Genomic DNA, 21,814 nt, shown 5'->3' on the forward strand with positions numbered 1-21,814 from the left:
TGTACTCACTGGAAAGGTTTCTTAAAAGCTTGCAGCACAAGTTATTTGTGAATTTTTGCCACGAGAGGGCAACGATTGCACACTTAGAGGTGAAGTTTTACACACTAACAGAGCTGCCAAATAAACATGTACAGGTGTGCTATAATTTACACTTATCACCCGCAAGATAAAAACCAGGTGAACGGGATAATAATGGTCATCTAACTGCATTTAATGTCCTCTACCGGGAAGCCTTGACATCGTTTTTTTTGTTTTTACATGATATTACTTTAACATATATTATTGCAGAGGCACAGCCTCCCCTCCCGAAATAGTGCAGCCTGTAAGTGCCACATAAACTAATTGAGGAACACGACAATGAGTGAATAAACGCTTCCGATATTAAGCAGAAGGTTTAAATGTTGTGGGTTGCAGGTGTATGTAAAGGGGCTATATTACTACTATTTCTGTTCCAGGCGCGTGGGAGGTCGAACAGGATGTTACGTAGACTTTTTTCCCGCGTTTTCGAGTCCTCGGGTTGGGTTAGTTCGTTTGCGGTTTTTGTCACGTGATCCCGGCGTAACGCTACATCTGTCTGTTTGCAATGACAGACCTCTTGTCTGTGCGTGAGTAGTTATAAATCGGTTCTTTGACAGAAGTTCTGACAACACCGAGTTTAAACGGAGACTGACGATCGCAAAAACACAAATGAACAAAGTCTTGTGGACAGGTTTTTGAGCACTAACCGCCGAGTACTTGTAACACCGCTGCAGCGTCGCCAACGGCGCTTCACCGCGCAGTACGTTGATACAAAACGAGCATCCACAGATCTACAGTTGCAGGAAGTCACTGAGGTTTTGTTGTCACGGAACTCTTGAAGTGGGATTTACACTTAGTAAACAATATCAGTCGGCTTTAAAACATATTTGAGTTTTATCTATTAATTATTGGCCGTTACGTAACCGGATACCAAGATGCCACCTAAAAAACGTAATTCTGGGACGACACAGAGCAAAGAGATGAAACCCACTGCTGAAAATGCCTCTCCAGACAAGAAGGAAAGTCCAGAGTTATCTCTTAAGAAGTAAGAGAAGTAATGATCACCTCGCCGTCAAGTCGCAGTAGCTTCAGTTTGTGGCTTTGTAAAATAAAAAAATAAAAAAATGTTGACATTGTAGACAGATATTTTGGTCTTTCCCCCAGCTACGTTTGTCTTGCTCGCTAGCTTGTGCGACTAAACGTCAGGCTGATCTGTTAGCTGTGTCCACCGACCTAATAACAGCGAGTTTAAAAGTATGTTTAGCCCCATACAACTGGTCAAAGAGTGTAACTATTCAGTAATGAATGAAATTTGAAATGTAGTCTGGGTATAGCTCTCAAACGCTGTGTTTGAGAGCTATACCCTACTATACCCTGTACCCTGCTCAGACTCTGACTGGCAGTCAGAGTACCTCATAAGACAAGACCGTTGTCTTGAGTGCAGTTGTTTTGATTTCCTGAAACCGTATTCGTGTTTTCCGTGGTTGCTAACCTCTGGTCTCCATCTTTTAGGCACGGAGACAAGGATGCTGAGTTTGTGACTCTGTGCAAGAGCCTTCATGTAACTGACCCTGTATGTGATCGAGCCTGGACACTGTGGAAAACCGTTCAGGAGTCCGTGGATGAAGCTGCTGTACGTATTTGCACATACTGTAGTTAAGTAGTTCCACTCTACATTTATAATACTGCAGTCCTGTCGCCTGTCCTGGAAAAAGCATGAGTGGAAATCGATCATTTAAATTCCTTATCTTATACAGCAACAAATTAGAACAGTGTTTGACCCAAAGCAATACATATTGCAGGATGGAATGGTGGTGCAGTGGTTATCACTGTCACCTCACAGCAAAACAAATCCAGGCTGTATGTCCTCCTGTTTCTGGTTGGGTTCTCACTGGGGTCAGAACAGAGACACAGTCAGTTTGGTGATTCTAAACTGATTGTCTTTATGCGTTAGCCCTATGGCCTGTCAAGGGTGTTTAACTATAGCATAACCCCGCACAGTTCAGCATTATTTTTATTCATTAATAACAGTTTAGTCCATATGACCCTTCTCAAGTATAGAGAAACCAGGGTGTATCCAATCTCTCCTGCAAATCAGAGCTTCTACAACACAGGTGTCGAACTCCAGGCCTCGAGGGCCGTTGTCCTGCAGGTTTTAGATGTGTCCTTGATCCAACACAGCTGATTTAAATGGCTAAATTACCTCCTTGACATGTCTTGAAGTTCTCCAGAGGCCTGGTAATGAACTTATCATTTGATTCAGGTGTGTTGACCCAGGGTGATATCTAAAACCTGCAGGACACTGGCCCTTGAGGCCTGGAGTTCGACACCTGTGTTCTACAACATTGTTGAAAGAGATCCAAAAAGAAGACAAGAAAAGAAGTCCACAAACATGGCAAATCACAAGCTGTGGGAAGAAGACAACACAAAGTTAGTGATAGGCATGTAAATGCATGGGGAGTGAAAGAAAGTACAATTTGTACTGTTTTGGCCATAAACCCTTTAAAAACCCTTTATGTAAGCTTTCTTTTTGCAGTACTGAGTCCAATTTTAAATCAAAGCTTACACACAATATCCACTGTGTCTTATTGGTGAAATGGGATATTAGGAGGCTAAGTATTTTTGCCTTTTAATCAGTAGCCAGGAACAGTCCAAAAAATAATCATTTAAAAAGTACTGTAAGAAATAAAGTGGAATAGCTTTATAATCCCCTTAAAAACAGTTGCTCTTCCATTCCTAACAAAAGGTGAAAAGATGTGACACGAGCATCTTCTAACATTGTTCTTTGTCATTTGGTTTCAGGACAGTCAGAAGAAGCTTTGGGGTGCTTGTCTGTTTGTGACTGTGACAGACATGGATGCCACCTGTTTCACCTTGACCCAGGTTCTGAAAGCAGTCTGTCTGAAGTAAGCGCTTGCTATGTTTTCTTGACAAAACATAACCTCACAGTCCCACTGTTGGCATGGGATATTGGTGAATGTGAAATTTTGTTGGGTAGCTGATGACTTGAGCCTTGCTTGAGTATTAGCTGCTGGGATTTTCATTCTTTGGAAATAGGAAACTTTTTTTTTCAGGGTAGCAGATGTTTTTTACTCAGCAAAAGCAGAACTTTATTTGGGATTGCTATTTGAAATAAAGTAGAAGAACTACAGGCTGTGTAAGAACATTAAACATGTATCCTCCTGCTACTTACTCCAGCTGTAGATAGATCTTTGTGTGTTCACCCTTTGATGGATGGAAAATGAGTCCAGGTATAGGCTCCAGGTCCATTGTTCATCTCTCAGTTGGATAGTTTGTGAAACAGATTGACGGACGAAAAGATGGAAGTTACTTCGATGCTAATTCCATCTTTTCTTTTGTAGCGTCAAACAGTTTATAGATCTGGTGAGGAAGTTGGATGTGAACTTGGATACGATAAGCACCAAGGTGAACTCAGCACTGTCACGGCTGGACAAGAAGTATGATGTGATGCTGGCTCTTTACCAGAGGTTTGAGAAGTAAGTGATCATACAAATAATTGCATTGGATTAATGTAAAAATGTTGGTAGTTTAAGTGTAAATGGAAAAAAATAAAATGTAAATTTGTTCTGTTTCAGAACTTGCAAGAAAATTTTCAATCTGACGTCTGATGGGAAGTAAGTTACAAACTTCTAAATGTGGGAAATGTGTTGGTGACATTGATTATGTTATGATCTTTATAGTCTTGTGTGTTAGCGGTTTTGCACTTGTTATGAAAGATTGATGCTGCTGCGTGATTAATTGTTTGGTGTATCATTTTCAAGGGAGAGGGAAACCGTGCGGACTTGCTGGACGATGTTTCTTTTGGCCAAAGGTTGGTTAAGCTTATGAATACATTAACAACAACAAGAACAAGTAGAATCAAGCTGTTAACACACGTTATGGAATTGTTTTCATGCCTCTCTGTCATCTTCTTTTCACCCTTCCTTCCTCCTTCGTGTTCAGCTGCGGATATCAGATGAATTGGAAAATCATGGTCTAAGTTTTTTTGTTTTAAGAAGGCATCGGAATTGTTGTGACGATGCGTCTCATGTGTTGCATCTGTGCTGTGTGCAGGAAGGGCCTTACAGATGGAGGATGACCTGGTCATATCATTTCAGCTGCTTCTTTGTACTCTGGAGTTAATCATCAAGCGCTGCCCTCCAGACCTTCTGCAGCCTCTTTACAGTAAGCTTTAGTAGCATTTCATTTAAACTTTCTTTGTTTTTTAAGATTTTAAGGCTTCAGATTGTACAATAAGTAAATGTAAAGTCAAATAATTACCCTTTTTTGTCATGAAAGTTTGGTTTAAAGCTCCTTGAGGTTTTATTTATTTATTTATTCTCAGAATCAGCCATCAGCAAAATTCAGAGCCCTCCAACACGAACATCTCGTCGCAACCAGAGCAAAACTAAATCCCGAGTTGTGGAGCCAGAGGTTGACATACAGCTTCTCGAAACCTTATGCAAAGAGAATGAATGCAGTGCAGAAGAGGTGTGAACGCTTAAAAAGAAAAATCTCACAGTGTTACTGGGCAAACACAACTCAAAATGTATTTATGTGAATTTATTTGCAGGTGAAGAATGTATACCAAACCAGTTTCATGGCTTTCTTAGAGTCGATGGATCTTTCAAGAAGCCCAGATTTTCCTCAGGTAGGACGTCATTGTCAGAACACCTGCTCCACTGTTTGGTTTTATTCTCACTAACTGCACTTGGAGTTTCCATTCATTATCTCTTCCGGCCCGCTTCTGCCGCTGTAGAGCGTTTGAGCGTCTGGCACGTATTGGTTGCGCTATTTGCTGCCAATATGTGTTTGTTTTCACATATATAGTGTTGGGTAAATGTGCACTCAAGCAGGAGGTCCTTTGTAGTGTGTCACTATAATGCAGAGGCAGATATAAAAACAAGAGACAGGATGCTACTGTTTGCTGACAGTGGTACACTCCTCTAAACGACTATAGTGGACACGGTGACGGGCAGATGGTGTGCATTTTTGCTTAAGTGTCTTAAATAAATAATGTACAAATGTCACCATGATAAGCTGTCATCAAAAGGCCTGGGTTACTTGGAAAAAACAACGATTTCGATGAGTTTTTGGCACTGGTTATTGCTTTGCCTGTTGTCTGGTCCAGGTGTAGAATAAGCAAAGCTTTGCCTTCTTCCAATCAGCTGTAATCTGAATCTGAAACCTTTTAAATATTAGTTTTGATTGAGAGCTGTGTCTGTTGGCTTCTGCCTCACCACGCGTTACTTTCTGCTGTGACTTTCAACCCAGGTGAATGATATCGACCAACAATATGAAGAACACTACCTCAAGAGCAGAGACATTGACGGACGAATGTTTTTCAATGGAGACGAGACTGTTCTTGCACCTAAAGTCGAGATGTAATCCCTTTTTTCTTCAGCGTACAGTGTTTAGATTTTGAGTTCTTAAAATAACTTAAAGAAGATATCCAATAATCTTCTCCTGCATTCAGATCACAAGTGGAGAGAACACCAAAGAAGAATCTGTCAGATGAAGATGGATTACTCGTCCCTCCTCAGACACCCATCAGGTGGGCACTTAGATACAGTCAGTGAGGAACTGCTATCATTCTTTGTCTAGAGGGAAAGGACAGAGGTCTCATGTTTGCTTCTGCAGTATTGATTTTTTTTTTTAACACCGTTTAGCTACTCAGCTCTCAATATGTACATGTATTGTGCATTTCTGTAATGATTGTTTATTTCCTTTTAAGTTGCCAGCAATTTAAATGACACCTGTAAGATGTAGATTATATGCTTACTTGATTAAAAAGGACCATATCAGTCCTTTTCTGATTTTTTTTTTTCTTTTCTATCTCCTATCAGAGCTGCCATGACCTCCATTCAGCTGCTGAGGGGTGATCTCACTTCCAGTGGGGACCAGCCATCTGCTAATTTGGTTACATATTTCAAAGTGTGTCTTTAGAAGTTTTGCCTCTAATTAAACCATAAAACTACAGATTTCCAAACTTACCTTTCGCTCTCCCTCTCTTGCTCTCCCTTCATCAGCATTGCACAGTGGATCCGACGCAGGATGTGCAGAAGCGCTTGGAGACGCTTGGACAGGTGTTCAGTCAAAGATTCGGTCAGGCGGTCGGCCCACACTGCGTAGTGTACGGCAGGCAGGTATGAAGAGGAAAAGGAGGAGCAATGGCAACATGTTGTGCCCTCATATTCTTTTGTTTTTATCTGAATTGAGTTGCTTTTCTTTTTCAGAGATTCACCCTCGGTGTCAGACTGTATTACAGAGTTATGGAGGAAATGCTGAAATCGGTACAGGTTTTTTTTTTTTTTTCTTTTTTTTCAAACTGTTGGGTTAAGAGAATTTTACTGTTTTGTTTTGGATGTTAACCTTTAATTTCAAATCTATCTGATAAGATGTTATAGACATCAGTCACAATATTATCCAAGAGTTTTCTTTTTTCTTTCTTTCCTCCTATTTAAACTTCTATCAATGAAAAAATAAATCCCACTCTAGGAAGAAAATATTTTTGGTAAATCTTAACATTGAACTCTTATTTTTGGGTGGGTTTTTTTCCCCCCGTAGGAAGAGAAGCGCCTGTCTGTGCAAAATTTCAGGTATGTTTTTTTTTTTTTCTCCACTCTTATCAGAATAGTGGGAATTATGACTCTAATCCATGTTGGTGCATTGGAATTGCATGCATGATTTCTATTGTTTTGACATACACTGATGCTTTCTTCCATGGAGCTGAGTCATTTGATTTCCTTTCCAGTAAACTCCTGAATGACTCCACATTCCACACATCGCTTTTGGCTTGTGCTTTGGAGGTAGTCATGGCAACATATGGAGGCATGTCCTATAACTTTCTTATAAATGAATAATAATACAGCTCTTTATGAAGTATTATGTATTTTTTGTCATCTGTTATCAGTAATTAAAGTTTTACACATCTTTTATGTGTGACCAATTATAATGTTGTTCTTTGCTCCACATGATTAGAGAGCAGTTTCAAAAATGGAGGGTACAGCCATGGAGGAGCCGACTCAGCCGAAACAGACGTGTGTTTCCCCTGGATACTAAATGTGTTCAACCTGACCGCCTTTGATTTCTACAAAGTTATCGAGAGCTTTATCAAGGCCGACCCCACGCTAAGCAAAGAGATCGTCAAACATCTGGAGACCTGCGAGAACCTCATCATGGAGAGACTGGCATGGAGGACGGTCAGTTTGATCTTTCATTGCTATTAGACTAGGATGCCAATAATATCACAGCATTTCACAGAGATTGATGTATACATGACATAGAGACTCTTTGGATATTAATCATTTATGATTTATTGGCCCAAAAGAAGCAGATTGTTGTCACTGTTTAAGAGTCACTTAAATAATAATAATTATAACAATAAGAATAATAAAAGGAGATTCTACATAAATCCTGCATTCACTACTGATCTCATTCCATGTCAGCATTTCACAAACATATGAAGCTGCTTTGCCAAAAATATTAATTAATAATTTCACAGTGCTTCTTTACATGGCACTGATCCTCTGACTGCTCCACATGTGGGGCACACACACACAAAAACTAAAAATACCAACAGATTACATTTTTAACATACACAAAGGTGTTTACGGTTTCACTATAATGGAAGAAAATAAAAGTATAGGTAACAGGATACTTCTTGCAAATTGACAAAAGTACAGTAGAGCAATCTAATGCTTTTGTTAATAAAGAGGTCTTACAGTACTTGTGTCACCGGCTACCACTGCCTCCACTACCGTGCACCTCCCTGTGCACCGGGCTACTGGAGAAATAGTAGATGAGTGGGTTGAGGCAGCAGTTGAAACTGGCTAAGGAAAGGACCACAGGATGCATAGCCTTGGTTGCTTTGGCCAGGCCACAATGTGGCAACAGCTTCACGTGTGTGAGCGTATATCCCAGCAGGTTGATGTGATAGGGGAGAAAGCACAGGAGAAACACACCCAGCACTGAGTAAATAACCCTTAGAGTGTGCAGATGGCTGTGGCGGTTTCTGCGGCAGCGGTGTCTCAGCTTGCTAAGGACACTCAGCACCCGGCAGTAGCTGTAGAGGAGTAGAAGAGTGGGCAGCAGAAATGACCCCAGGGCTATGCCCAGGAATAGCAGGATAAGGGTGCGATGGCGTCGTGAGGACGGATCCAGCAGACAGGCCTTGTTCTGGTGAGAAGCCGCTAACCGCAGCGCAGGCAGACTCACACTGAGCCCCAGAACCAGGCACCAGATCCCTCCGCTCACCACCCGTGCGGCACGCAACCTGCGCAGTGTCGATGCCAGGGGGTGCACTACAGCAAAGTAACGGTCCACAGCAATGCACACCAGGAAGAAGATGCCCCCATACAGGCTGATGTATTTCAGAGTGAATGTGATCTGGCAGTAAGCTGGCCCAAGAGTCCAACTGGAGGTGTCCTCTGTCTTGGAGGACAAGGCTTGAGCCTTTTGGTGGTAGTAGTAGATTCTCAGAGGTAGAGAGATGACAAAAAACAAGTCAGTCGTCGATAGACTGGCCATGTAAATGGCCGTGCTGTTCATGGTACAGGGAGACAGACACAGTCTGCGCAGAACCAGACTGTTGGTGGCCACCCCCAGCAGGAAGATGACGCTGTAGGACACTTTGTAGAAGGTGAAGCGGTAGCTTATATCCACAGTACAGTTAGACAAAAGTGAGACTGGGTTGGCTGTCAAATCAGTCATATTCCACTGCTCCATGTCTCAAAATGATTTGACCACTTCCAGCACGTCAAATTGTTATGGTCTTATATCTGGAGGAGGGTTAGATCGGTTGAAGAGAGCATATGTGATGGAACATCTGCTGGAGCAGTTAAACGTGTAGTAAGTTAAAACTTAATCAAACAAAACATCATTTTTTTAAATTGAAATGCAAATTTGCTGATGACATGAATTCACTTCCATATATATTCTGCTCTATGTTATATAGAAAACAAATGAATTTTGCCAATAAATTTTTACCTGCAGCTTCCTGCTTGTAAAGAAACAAAGCAAACATTTGGTGTCATTACATGCATAAAGCCAACCGAAAAAGCACATAACTGATGTATTTCATTACATTTACAGATTAAATACACATTTACCAGAGCCCATAAAATCGGTCTTTTTTTTTTTAATTGAGATTTTATAATTGAACTAAGTTTGCACTGCATAGGCAATCAGGTAAGCATTTTTCCGGTTGTAAAGGCAGAGTCTGATTATAGCTTTTTACAATTGTTTATTGTGTGTGATCGTGATTAAAGTTTATCTTTTTTTTCTTGCCAGCTCATCTATAATGTAGGTCATTAAAGAACCTATTCAGTCAAAAAAATGACCATCAATAGAAGAATTTAAAAAAAAAAAAAAAATCTTTCTAATATCTAAAAATTAACTTTAATTCTAATTTGGAAATAACTTTTCAAAATTAAAATAGGTGACAAATTCTCTTTCTCTTAGCATTATTATTAAGACAGATGTTTTTATTTCTATGTAACCTGTCAGATTTAAAATAGAGGACCCCATCTTTAAATCTGTGCGAATATTAAAAATTTTTCTGCAAAAGTTTGAGCTATTAATATGCTTAATTTAGAAAAAAAAGTACTTAATTTTACAGTTGCCAAACAACCAAAGAGAAGATTTAAAGGTAGAATTTAATCACTCACCAGTAGCAGGATGGGAGCATTGTCAGTGTGATTAAAGGTATTTTTCCAGGTCAGCTGGTGTTTAGCCGTGGCTAGCTTGTCAGGATGCTGCAGTTGGGAATCTGCCGCTGACTGAAGCAGTTCACACCTAGACACTGACAGGTCAGGGTCTCTCTCTCTCTCTCTCTAGCCCTCTGTCATGTTCTTCTGCTCCCACCCTTTTCTGCTCACATACCCTCTAATTTATAGCTGACTGATTACTTTTAATTACCTTTTTTAGAGGGTTACAAGAGTTCTAATCTCTAGTTTAGCCTACAGGTTGTCAGAATGTCAACTTAAAAATTTTTTCATTGACCTGAAATTTGTCAGTTTAACTTTCGTTTTTTTTGCAGGCGTTCTGGTAGGATCAGTCTGTACAACACCTTGTTAGGAACATACGTGAGTGATTAGAGTTAATCATAAACTGTAGCTCATAAAGTAAAAGCAATAACTCACTGAAACAAGGGGCTGTAAGCAGCAGTGCAACTTGCGTGTCAGTCCTTGAACACATAAAAATTAAAAATCCCTGTGAGTGCATACAAAGTTTTATTATTTGTATTTGTAATATGTTCTTGTGCTGTAATGTGCAGAACTTTTCTTATGGTTTGTATAAAATTGGTTTATCTTTTTGGGAAGTCGATCAGCATACAATGATCTGACCAAATACTACTCTACAAAAACCCCCTCTAGGCTGTTTTTATTACCCTTTTTCCCTCAAGAGGCAAGTTGTTTCTTGCCTGCTTTACTTTTACAGCCCTTTCACATCATTGCTGGTGAGGTGATGAGTCTAACCGTGTCAGTACAGACCCTGAGGCTGTCGACAGGTATGCAGCAGCGTTCAGTCTTGCATCACACAGCTTTCAGAAATATACACAGAAATATACACATTGTTGCTATGAGACTTATGTTTTCACACAGTGTGAGCCTGGATCCGGTCTAAATTAGTTTTTCAGGATTTCCAACAAATTTTAGGAACTTGGAAAATCTATATTGTGTGTGGGTTGAGTTTTTTACGGTTCCAGTGTTGTTGTATATGCAGAAATGATGACATTTTGACCCACTTTTGTTTTTCTAAAGACCATCAGTTTTGTTGGAACACTTTTAATTTATTACCAACACATGTAATGAAACAATTACTTTATAAATGTATTGTGCACTCAGGCGCCAACCAGAAATTTGCATCTGGATTGTTAGTACACATATGACTAACCAGTCTAGATGACTTATTTAGCTGGGAACTGTGAAATGGAAAAAAAATTCTTCCAAGATAGTACCAAGTATTTCACAACCTACTGCTTGATCAAACAAGTATTGAATTCCATACACAACACGTCAAAATGTTAAAAAAAATATTTAATTCACTTTCCGAATGGGAATCAAAGCTTTTATAGAACATGATTCTCTAAAAACTTCTTAAAAACCTCAATACACATAAAACAAATACTTGAAAACCGTACAGGGCAGTAGATGTAACGAGTTGTAATACTGGTTCAGCACTGTCAAATTAGGGTTTTTCTTAAAGGAGAGTCTTCTCTGTGAAAGAAGTTCTTTTTTGTGCAAAAGCCTACACACCTATTTTAAAATGCTTTGTGTTAGTGCCTGTTGTTGACTGAATCATTATCTTCCGGTCTAAAGTCTCTGCTGTGTCCAATAGGTGAGCTGGACTCCCTAGTAACCATTTTGTTTATGTTGTTTTCCCAAGGCACTCTGTTTTCACCCATGTCCTCTGATTTGAATCAAGTTTTGTCAGCCATACTCGCTTAAGTCAAATTTGTAGCTCACATTACCAAGCTGTCTTTACACCGTGGACTCATTGTCAAATATTTTGGGTCTCAGACTCTTCAGCGTCAAACTCTTGGGCGTTAAACTTGGGCTGCTTTGCGAGCTGTCCATCTGTAGTCTTTCGAATAGCCTGGCACCATTTTTCCATGCTGAAGACTTTCGTTTAATGGAGCTTTGAATGGCCTCTGAAGTGAAGTAGTAGACAACTGGATCAAAGCAGCAGTTGGTCACCGCTATGCACAGAGCGATGGGGTAGATGGTTCTTACAACATGTTCTGCAAAGCATCCCTTTAGGATTTTGGAGCGGACCAAGGTGTAGAAGATGAGATTCACATTGTAGGGAATGAAACAGAAGCAGAAGATGAGCAAATGCACAAAGACCATCCTCAGGATTTTTGCTTTGTTGAGGTTTCCTCCGCGGCTGATGGTTTTGGGGTTCCTCAGTGTCCTTAGCACCATGACGGAGCAGAACACATTTAACATCAGTGGGATAAGGAAGCCCGCAGTCTCAATAAACATCACTACCCACGAAAGCTCAGCCTTCCATTGTTTTTTTGAGTAGTTTTCAAAGCAAAATTGTGGCGTTGAGTTTACCGAGTCCGAGTTAGTATTGTTCGGTGAAGTGGTGTCCAAAAAGACCCCAGTGGTTATACCTCCAGAGAGAATGATCACCCAAACTGTAAGGCAAGCCAGCTTGGCATTTTTCCTCGTACGAATTGTTTGGGACCGAAATGGATACACAATTGCCAGAAAACGATCGACACTGATGCAGGTGAGGAAGAGGATGCTGCCGTACATGTTGGTGTAGAATAGGGCCACGGAGATTTTACAGAGCGCACTTCCAAAGAGCCAGTCACGTCTGATGAAGTACACAATCCGAAAAGGTAGGCTGAGGACAAAGAGAGAGTCCGAAACCACGAGGTTCATCATATATGTCGTGGTCTCGTTCCGTATCTTCAGCGTACAGCCAAAAATGTACACAGCCACCGCGTTGAAGGCAAGTCCGACTACAAACACCATGGAGAAAACCGAGGCGTAGAGTATATACTTGAAGTCGTCACTCTTGTTGCAGTCCGTACTGTTATCCATCTTTAAACCAGAGTGTACACTTACACAGTGAAAAGGTTGTCTTTACTCACAGTTAGTGTTCGTTATGTCATGAAAAAAGGTAGGTATACAGCAGCTCCTTGATATACCATCCAAAGTCCTTTCCATCTACGTGTCCTGCTGTGGCAGCTGTCCTGTATGTGCAGCGATGGTCATTTAAGTGGAGCTTTCATGTTTTCAGTCGTCCTCACAAGAGAAATGTATTAAAAGAGAAGAGTCGTGCTTTTTTTCCTTTAGCTCTGTGAACACTTTAGTGGGTCTCCACTTGTCTCGTTCTTCTCTGTGTTGTTGAAGTCCCAAAGGCACATGCTGATCGTCACTCTGCTCCTGCTAGATTGTAAATCAGAAACCTCACAGCAGCCTGGATGGCAGAGCCTCAGAGCAGGCTGTCGAAACACTGGGAGGAGCCACCGCTGGGGCCAAAGTCCTCCCATTCAAATATCTTTCATTTGCTTTTGCAAATAAAAAGCATTTGAGTAATGGAACAATACGATGTGTTCTGTAATTTTCACATTTCAGTAAGATAAGTTTTAGTAAGTTTTTTGTTGCGTGTGTGAGATTGTCCTTGCAGCCATAGGGTTCTTTTCATCATCTTCCTGAAACATCAACGCATTCATCAGGAGATTTTCTTATTTGTTTAATAGCATAGTGCATATTTTTGTCTTTCAGTGCTCTTACTAGTGTCATTTGGAGTATTTTAAATAAAAAAAAAAAAAAATAAGAGCATGACTCATCTGTAGTTGGATGTATTATGTAGTGTTACAATGACTTTGTTACGACCTGATAATCAACTGTGAGGATAGATAACCACTGATAGATGTCAGTGAATGCTCTTATCCAAATGTACTTTTGAAATGTTGGTGGCGTAAGCAGGGTGTGGCAAGCATGATGCATGAATGTACCATAAGCCATACTTACAAGTCCATACTTGCAGTTACTGTGGGAGCTGCTGAGTTGTAAACCACTCCTCACTTCCCTGTATGAGCTCATATCAGTTTGCTTTTTCATTGGTGTGAAGGTTGTGTGCTGAGATTCACATGCAACCTTCACTTTCATTGTCTTTTCATCTTGATTTAGAATTGTGCATGTTAACATAGATTTAACTTTTTTTGGTATTTAGAGAAAATGTATTTTTAATTTGAAGTTATTATTTGTTTAACGAGCTTAACGAGTCAGTGAAATACATTCAGAGTCAGACAGGATACAGTAGGGTGTGTGCTTGGGTCAACATAAAATGAGGAACAGATTTATAATACATGTATAGATTTGACTTGTCAGTTGGCTGTTTTGCAAGGGAAATTTCACATGTAAAATACCTCTAACATCATTTCTGCACATGTCTTCTACTTAATATACCAGGAAAAAAACAAAAAGGAACTAATTGCCTGATCAAGACATGATCTCCAACCTAACAGGATTATTATATTACATTATTATGTGATTGCCAAATGAAATAATTTCTTTTTGCACCTTTTTAAAATTCTTGCTTGAATGAAAGGAAAATGAAAGTTGTGATTGGCAGGATATAAATGGAAATGGTTAAATATAAAGTAAATGTTTGTATCTCTGCAGGGCTCCCCACTGTTTGAGCTTCTGAAACAGGAACATGAAAGTGGAGGAGCAGAGCAGGTGGAGACCCCAGCTAATTTCAGTCAACCGCTGCAGCACAACCACACCGCAGCCGACCTGTGAGTCATCCCACGGCTTTCGATCAGTTTGTCTTTTGATTTTGAAAGAACCCCAAACAGTTGTGGAACAACTGTGACTAATCAAAACAGCACAGCCTTGATGAATACGTCATAGATGAGCAGATAAGCATCAGTAATATTTTGTTAAATTCCACAGCCCCCTCTCTTTCTTTCTCTTTCTTTTTCTTTGATTTTTTTTTGGGGGGGAGCTTTGAGGAAGAGCTTTCTTTTGTTTTACCCGTCCATTTAAGGTTCGTGGTTAGTGGAATGTTTCATGTTTATTGACATATGAAACTGGTTCCTGTGCTCTACCCGCACAGATATTTGTCCCCCATGCACCCAGGCCTGCGTGTATTACCTCCTGAGTCCAGCTCTCAGACTTCCTCTCAGCCTGCCTCACAGGCAACCAGCCAACCTCCACGACCCCTGAAGTCCAACTCTCTCAGCCTCTTCTATAAAAAATGTAAGTCACTGGTAGAGTTTGCACTAGTCAAAAATAACTGAGAACTCTGGATAAATGGTGGTAGTGCTGCCTAGTAATAAAGTAATCTTTTAAAGTAGTAATGTTGTGACAGATGGAGTAAATAATGGGCAAATAACAAGTTAATAGGAGAAAATATTAATGCAATTGTATAAAATAACATTGATATTTTCTTTAAAGTATTGCACACACCATCCAGTGTCCCCACATTTTCATTAAACAATATTTTTAATCTTATATTATTATTGTAACATTATTATTAAGATAAGAGGTTCAATTCATTATTCTATCACACTAGATGCTCTATTTCTCTGGTTTCGTCTCTCTGTAGTGTACCGCTTGGCCTATACAAGGCTGAAGATGCTCTGCTCCTACCTACTGTCCTCCCACCCTGAGTTTGAGCCCATAATATGGACTCTGTTCCAGCACACCCTGCAGCATGAGTACGAGCTGATGAGAGACCGTCACCTCGATCAGGTAAGTTGGAAATAAGTTGCTCTCACTATTTGTTTCTGTCCCTCGTCTCCTGTTATTGCCCTCCTCTACTTTTCTTATTTATTTTTCTCTCCTAAATACGTTGTATTGTTCCTGTAGTTGATGATGTCTGCCATGTATGCCATATGTAAAGTGAAGAGCGTTGATCTGCGCTTCAAGACCATTGTTACAGCATACAAAAACATGGCCAACACCAGCCAAGAGGTAAAGCAGCCTGTTACAGTTTCCATAAAAATTCATTCAGTCGGCTGAAGCTTTGCTGATGTAATCGAGTTTCATGTCGAACTGTAACAAAACCCTTTGAATGTTGCAGACCTTCAAGCACGTATTGATCACTGAAGGCCACTACGACTCCATCATTGTCTTCTACAACCAAGTGTTTATGCAGAAGCTGAAAACAAACATCCTGCAGTATGCTTCTACCAGGGTGAGCTACATCTCCAGTAGTCATTCACATAAAAAAAAAGTATTTCTACTAGTTCTCTCATTGTTTCTGCTGCTGTTTTCTTTTCTAGCCTCCGACACTCTCGCCAATCCCACAAATACCCTGCAGCCCCTACAAGTTCCCTAATTCGCCTCTGCGTGTGCCCGGTAGCAACAATGTTTACATCTCTCCTCTGAAAAGCACGCGCATGTCTCCTGGTATCATGACCCCTCGCTCCAAGTAAGAAACTGTCATTCAGCGCTACTCCTAAAGTAGTATGATATTATAGAATGGTTTCAAATGAAGGCCTGTTTGTTTTGTACATTACTTATTGGCTTTTTTTGCCCTCACAGAATGCTGGTGTCAATCGGCGAATCATTTGGGGTATGTTCAGCTTTAGTTTGCACTGTAGTCCTAGAAAGTTGATTCTGTTCATCTGGTTGCTTCGTCCAGATGTACAAAATCAACTTTCTGGTATTTTCTTACTTGGGTTATCAAGCATGCATCAAAACATTTTGCTTTGTAGTGTAACAAAGGGCTGTTTTGGTCTCTCAGCAGCTGCAGTGCCAGTTATTTGTTTCCTCACTCACTCTTACTTCGGTTTTGTCTTCATCTGCAGCCATCAAATCGCTTCCAGAAGATCAACCAGATGGTCAACAGCAGTGATCGATCCCTAAAGAGGACTCTGGATCACGGCTCCACGCCAAAGCCTCTGAAGAGGTTACGATTTGATGTGGATGGGCAAGATGAAGCTGACGGCAGGTTGGTCACGAATGGTGCTTGTGTGCCAGATTATATTACCAACCTGATTAGGGGGACCAGGTGGCCGACTTCATGTGGGGCAGCACAGCATTTTTGCACCATTATCCCGTCTCATATGAGACATGATTTACTATTTTAACTGGCTGTAGTTTTCATAAGTCAAAGCATCCCTCTCACAAAAATCACAAGAGTCAAAAATAGCCAACCAGTGGCTTCGTCTCTCTTAAAAGCCAAAGATGATTAGCTGACAGAACAGCAGCTGAAATAACAGTTTACAGTTACTGTGAAAAAAAGGGTATGCACACATGTACAAAAATCAGAAAAAACAAACTTTAGCTTCTTTATATGTGTGAAAAGTTTATAAAATTGCATTCAGTTACAGTAGACCATAATTGTCCTTCACATGATAGATGTCAAATCTTTAAACAGTACTCTGTGTGTAGACTTTAGTTTTTCAGACTACCTCTCTGTGGGCTCATTATACCAACAGCACTACATCACAAAAGTGACATATCTGCTGGAGCAAGCCACAATTTGGTATTCACCTCTCACTTTTTGTAACCTTGTACAGGTGCCACTGCTTGTTTAACATGATTGTGTAATTCATTTTTAATTAATTATTTACTCTAGTCACTATTTTAATGACTTCTCCCATACCAGTGCTGATGTGGAGGTTTTGTCTCAGTGGCGACACCTATTATTACGTAAAACACTGCAGCGAGTACTCGTAAATGGTACAAAGCTGTGGTGACGTCACTGTTTGACCAGTGCAGCAAGTATAATGGGCCCATTATTGTCACACATTGTCCATCATCGTCCCACAGGAACACACTCTTTGACCTACATTAAGGGCCTACATTGTCTGCACCAGTGCAAAACCCTCTTTTGACTTTAAAGAACGAGTGTCAGGTTTTGCTCCAGAGGCACAGCGTCAGTTTTACAACTGAAAGGTGTAGGCTCAGTATTTTTGTTGCATTTGTTGGAGTTTCCCCTTCAGACTTCTAAATTTTGGGAGCATGATATGGGAGCAGTGGTTAACACTGTTGCCTCATAGTGAAAATGTCCTGTGTTAAATTCCCTTTGCTGGATGCGGCCTTTCTGTGTTGCATTGCTTGTTCTTCCTCCCTTGAGTGAGTTCTCGCAGTACTGCAGCTTCTTCATGGGAGAAGGAATAATTGCTCATCATGTTGTGTTACTGGCACAAACCTGCTGTGCAAGTGGTTTTTGCCAGGCCTGCAAGACTTGTTCACTTCACTCACGCGTTAAAACACAGACATATAGTTAAATTTATTGTGTTCTTCCTTTATATCCCTGCAAATAGTCAGATGGCAAAAACGGCTGTTCATAAAAAGCCAAACAAAAGACTAATACATATATTTCTTAGTCTTTTTCTTTAGAAGCTGCATATTCATTGTTTAAGACAAAGTAATCAATTACAAGCACTATTAGCGTCACTTGATGAACACTTATTTACAGATATGCACGACGGCACATTCCAGTGTCCCCAAAGTGCCACTGCACTACTTAAAAACAACAACATACATTCGCCATTCATTTTGAGATCAGCTTCTACAATTAATATGTAAAATTTGTGTTTTCACTGTATGATTCTGCAGTATGAAGAACGATTTCATTAAAGCTTTCTTTATTTTATCTAATTTACAGCAAATCTGGAGGAGATTCTACACTGATTCAGAAGCTTGCAGAGATGAGTAAGTATTTGTATCAATAAAAGACTTCAGGGGCTAAGAAAACCCCATCAGGCTAAAAGTGTCAAAAACTACAGTTCCTCCAATGCCTACTTGAGGCTGTCTTCGAAAACGAGTAAATCCTTATAGACTCAATGGTCCCACGTGTATATATAAAAATATATAATATAGACTGGACCATATACGTGGACTGTTGATTCTTGATCTAGAAACCCTTTGTGTGACATCATGCTGGCTCCATCCATGTCATAGTCTGCAATTTAGCTATTTAGACTGATTTTCATGACTTTTGTTTTCATGTAGGCTCCACTCGCAGTCGCATGCAGGAGCAAAAGATGAAGGAGGATGCTGAGTCGAGGATGGAAGAACTCTGAAATCTATTCAGCTGACCTGCACTGTTTGTCACAATGTGAACGTTACTTTCTGTTCACACCTGAAGTGAAACACACCTGTTTTTTGTACATTTAAAAGTGCTATTTTATTTTTTATTTAACTTTGAGGAGAATTTTGTGAATATAGAGGATGTTCACCTTTTTTGTTGATGCTTTATCTTAGTGTTTTTAATGAATTAGGGTTGTGTCAGTGACTTTCATTAGAATTCAACTTGTTGGAGATTAAGTATGTTTGGTTTTAAGTATTTCAGTACTATTAGTTCCTCTTCACTCATGTTTTAAGTAGTCTGGATAGTTTCTGACACACACTGCTGGTTTTCTCCGCCTCAAGCATAATGTCACATTCAAGTGTTAAATCATGGTTACTCTGTAAAGAGGAGTAAATATCAGCCTCAAAGAGACATCCGAATGTCTTTTAATGTAGTGTTTTTACTGTTAAAGTAATAATTTCAGTTGGCAGCGCATATAATGTCTTCTTAAGTTGGTGTCATAAAATGAGTAGGAAAATTGAATTTGTTTTAAAAACCTGTCGAGTTGCATAAAAATGTCTGACATCCTGTATAGCTGACAAGATTTCTGCACCACTACTTTATCTGAGCCACAATTTTCATACGAACACAGTCAAACTAAACAAAAACAGTCATTTTCATGTTTTCATTGAACACACCGACTGGAAAGGAATGCCTAACATCAGTAACTCGTTTAACACCAACAACCTTTACCAGATGTTTCTTGCTGCTTATGAGACAACTGTGAGAAAACTTGAACAACTCTCCCCAGCAAACCAGTTTAAATTCATCGGTGATTCTGTGATGTTGTCATTGCTTTGTATTCTTTTGTTGCATGAGTCAGACACTCCTAGTTGAGGTCAGCTGCTGTCTTGACTTCTTTAGTAAAATTTCTTGGTATAAGTTTGAATTGTTACCTAAATTCTTCCAACCCAGCCTCACTGCAAAAAGGCAGCTCCAAGCCGTGATGATCCCTCCTCCATGCTTCACAGTGGAGATTTTTTTTAAACAAAATATCTTCCTTGCATTTCTTTCCTCCAGATGTAGTTGTGTGCATTTTGCCAAAAGATTTAGAACATTGAACATTTAGAACACTAATTTAGAACATTGTCCCAAAGTCTCTCTTTCTTGAGAAGAGCAGACACTTTCAGTCACCTCAATAGTGACACCTCACAGAGTAGTTTTTGCATAAGTCGGTGGTGTCTATTCTGTGTGGTCAGCGAAAGCATGAGAAGTACAGTTGTTTTTGTATGTTTACTGAAATATCTTTTGTCTATAATTTTGACATGGCTGAAGATCATACTATGCTTTATGAGTAATCTAAGGATAAAAATCCCTGTAATTCAGGTGCAAGTTTTTCTTCTCACTGTAGTTTCAGATGATTTCCCTTCGGTTTAATGTGTAGTTTTGCTTTCTTTTTGGGATGGTTAATAAATGCAAATAAAGGGGTTATTTGTTATGAGTTAAAGAACTATGTTTTCTATATAATTTATACACATTAGATTGGCTGTTGTCATTTTTGCAAATGGGGATAGGAGAATTCTTAGAAAAGGAGGGAAAATGAAGACACTATAACTAATTTTAGAGTGAAATGTGATTTATTGTACTGAAGTGTAGTACATACAGGTCACCACAGAGATCAGCCATGTGTTTTCATTCAGCGTAGAGTAGCCAAAGGCGGTGTGCAGTGACCACCTGATGGAGTAAAGAGCACCATTGTGTGTTCTCATAATAGATTCTCACGTCCCTGTGACGGTACCTTCAAACTACTCATGGAGGACATGTTATTGGGCAGTTTTGGTTTGGTTTGCTTTGGCTGTGGGGAAAATAAGATTTTAGTACCATTTTGGAAATGGGTAGATGTTTTTAATGAACTGCAGAATATTTGTTACTTCTTGTTCAGCTTGATCTTGAAAGTCGTGTCTTAGACCTCCTCAGTGCTAACATGAAAGCTCAAATAGATTAGAGTTTAGGGCATTTAGACCAAACCAGAACAGTCCCTTTTCTTTACCAAATTCTGCTGTAATTATGAACCAATAAATACTAAATCTTTGACCAAAAAATCGACCTTGTGTTTATTCCTGTTCAACCAGAAGAACAGCAGTCTCAGTTATGAGCTCCTCTTAAAGTCTACAGAGGTAGTTTTGCTCCCTCTGCTGTTCAGAATTATGTTTGCAAGAAGCTGAAGTCAGTCCGGCTTCACTGTTAATCAGTTAATCAGTGTGCCAGACTAGTCAAACTCCAACTTTCTAGCACTGTACAGAAGTTTAACTACACATTTAATCCTTGAGATATCCTAAAATAAGAAAAAGAAGTTCATTCTCAACAGTATGTCTCAGTCTTTTCTACGTGACAAAGAAATCATCTTGTAGCCAATGATATAAAAGTGTTTTCTCTGTGCTGCTAACAGGATTATTAATTCTAACAATCATTTTACATCATGTATGACTACACATTAAAACTTGTTTGACCATCATTTAAACATAGCACATACTTTCTTTTACGAGTGTAGTACCATCAGCTGCTTGGTAGACATTTTTGTAGTAAAGGGATGTATTTCTGTTTGTTTCTAGGGGCGATCTTGGCTCAAGAGTTGGCAGTTCGTCTTATAATCGGAAGGTTGCTGGTTCGAGCCCCAGCTCTGACAGTCTTGGTCGTTGTGTCCTTGGCCAAGACACTTCACCCGTTGCCTACTGGTGGTGGTCAGAGGGCCTGGTGGTGCCAGTGTCTGGCAGCCTCACCTCTGTCAGTGCACCCCAGGGCAGCTGTGGCTACAATGTAGCTTGCCATCACCAGTGTGTGAATGACTGAATGTAGTGTAAAGTGCTTTGGGGTCCTTACAGACTAAGTAAAGCGCTATACAAATACAGGCCATTTATTTAAAGTAAACGAAATAACAAATTTGGACCAAAGCCATGAGAGCACACAGTGTAGTTGGTGCTATGAGTTTAGCAGCAATATACAGAGAATGCTGCCAAAATCCCTATAAACATGATCAGTGTAAAATCAAGGGAAACTTTACGTGTTTCAAGACAGTAATTATAATGTGCATTTTTAATGAATGGACAAAATTTGACTTCCAGGAAAAGAATTAAATCAGGCCCGTGAAAACAATTTGTAAATGTTTAACTTGCAGCTCCTTGTTTTTCCCACTGCTCCTCACAGCTCCTCTGGGAGAAATGGTGACAGCTGCTGCGTGTTCAGTAACAGCTGCTTTAATTGTGCCATGCTGCTGTTTCCAATTGAGAGACCGGAATTAATT

General features: G+C 39.9%; 2 protein-coding genes across 2 annotated transcripts; one reads left to right on the forward strand and one right to left on the reverse strand.

The window, feature by feature from the left end:
- Positions 1–505: 505 nt before the first annotated feature.
- Positions 506–20,023, forward strand: rb1 (retinoblastoma 1). The gene is made up of 27 exons (XM_031752463.2): positions 506–1,063; positions 1,531–1,651; positions 2,821–2,924; positions 3,381–3,515; positions 3,615–3,653; positions 3,801–3,850; positions 4,093–4,203; positions 4,364–4,509; positions 4,592–4,669; positions 5,293–5,402; positions 5,495–5,572; positions 5,865–5,952; positions 6,048–6,164; positions 6,255–6,311; positions 6,586–6,617; positions 6,773–6,849; positions 7,000–7,220; positions 14,166–14,281; positions 14,602–14,744; positions 15,094–15,239; positions 15,357–15,461; positions 15,571–15,684; positions 15,773–15,921; positions 16,035–16,065; positions 16,301–16,443; positions 18,109–18,155; positions 18,456–20,023. The coding sequence occupies exons 1-27, from the start codon at positions 954–956 to the stop codon at positions 18,524–18,526; spliced, it is 2,739 nt and encodes a 912-aa protein (XP_031608323.1). The 5' UTR covers positions 506–953; the 3' UTR covers positions 18,527–20,023.
- Positions 7,315–14,156, reverse strand: LOC116330224 (lysophosphatidic acid receptor 6-like). The gene is made up of 2 exons (XM_039618419.1): positions 9,687–14,156; positions 7,315–8,845 (listed from the first exon to the last, which is right to left on the reverse strand). The coding sequence occupies exon 1, from the start codon at positions 12,573–12,575 to the stop codon at positions 11,502–11,504; it is 1,074 nt and encodes a 357-aa protein (XP_039474353.1). The 5' UTR covers positions 12,576–14,156; the 3' UTR covers positions 7,315–8,845; positions 9,687–11,501.
- Positions 20,024–21,814: the final 1,791 nt, after the last annotated feature.

This window comes from Oreochromis aureus, linkage group 10 (assembly GCF_013358895.1).
Source record: "Oreochromis aureus strain Israel breed Guangdong linkage group 10, ZZ_aureus, whole genome shotgun sequence".
Lineage (NCBI taxonomy): Eukaryota > Metazoa > Chordata > Actinopteri > Cichliformes > Cichlidae > Oreochromis > Oreochromis aureus.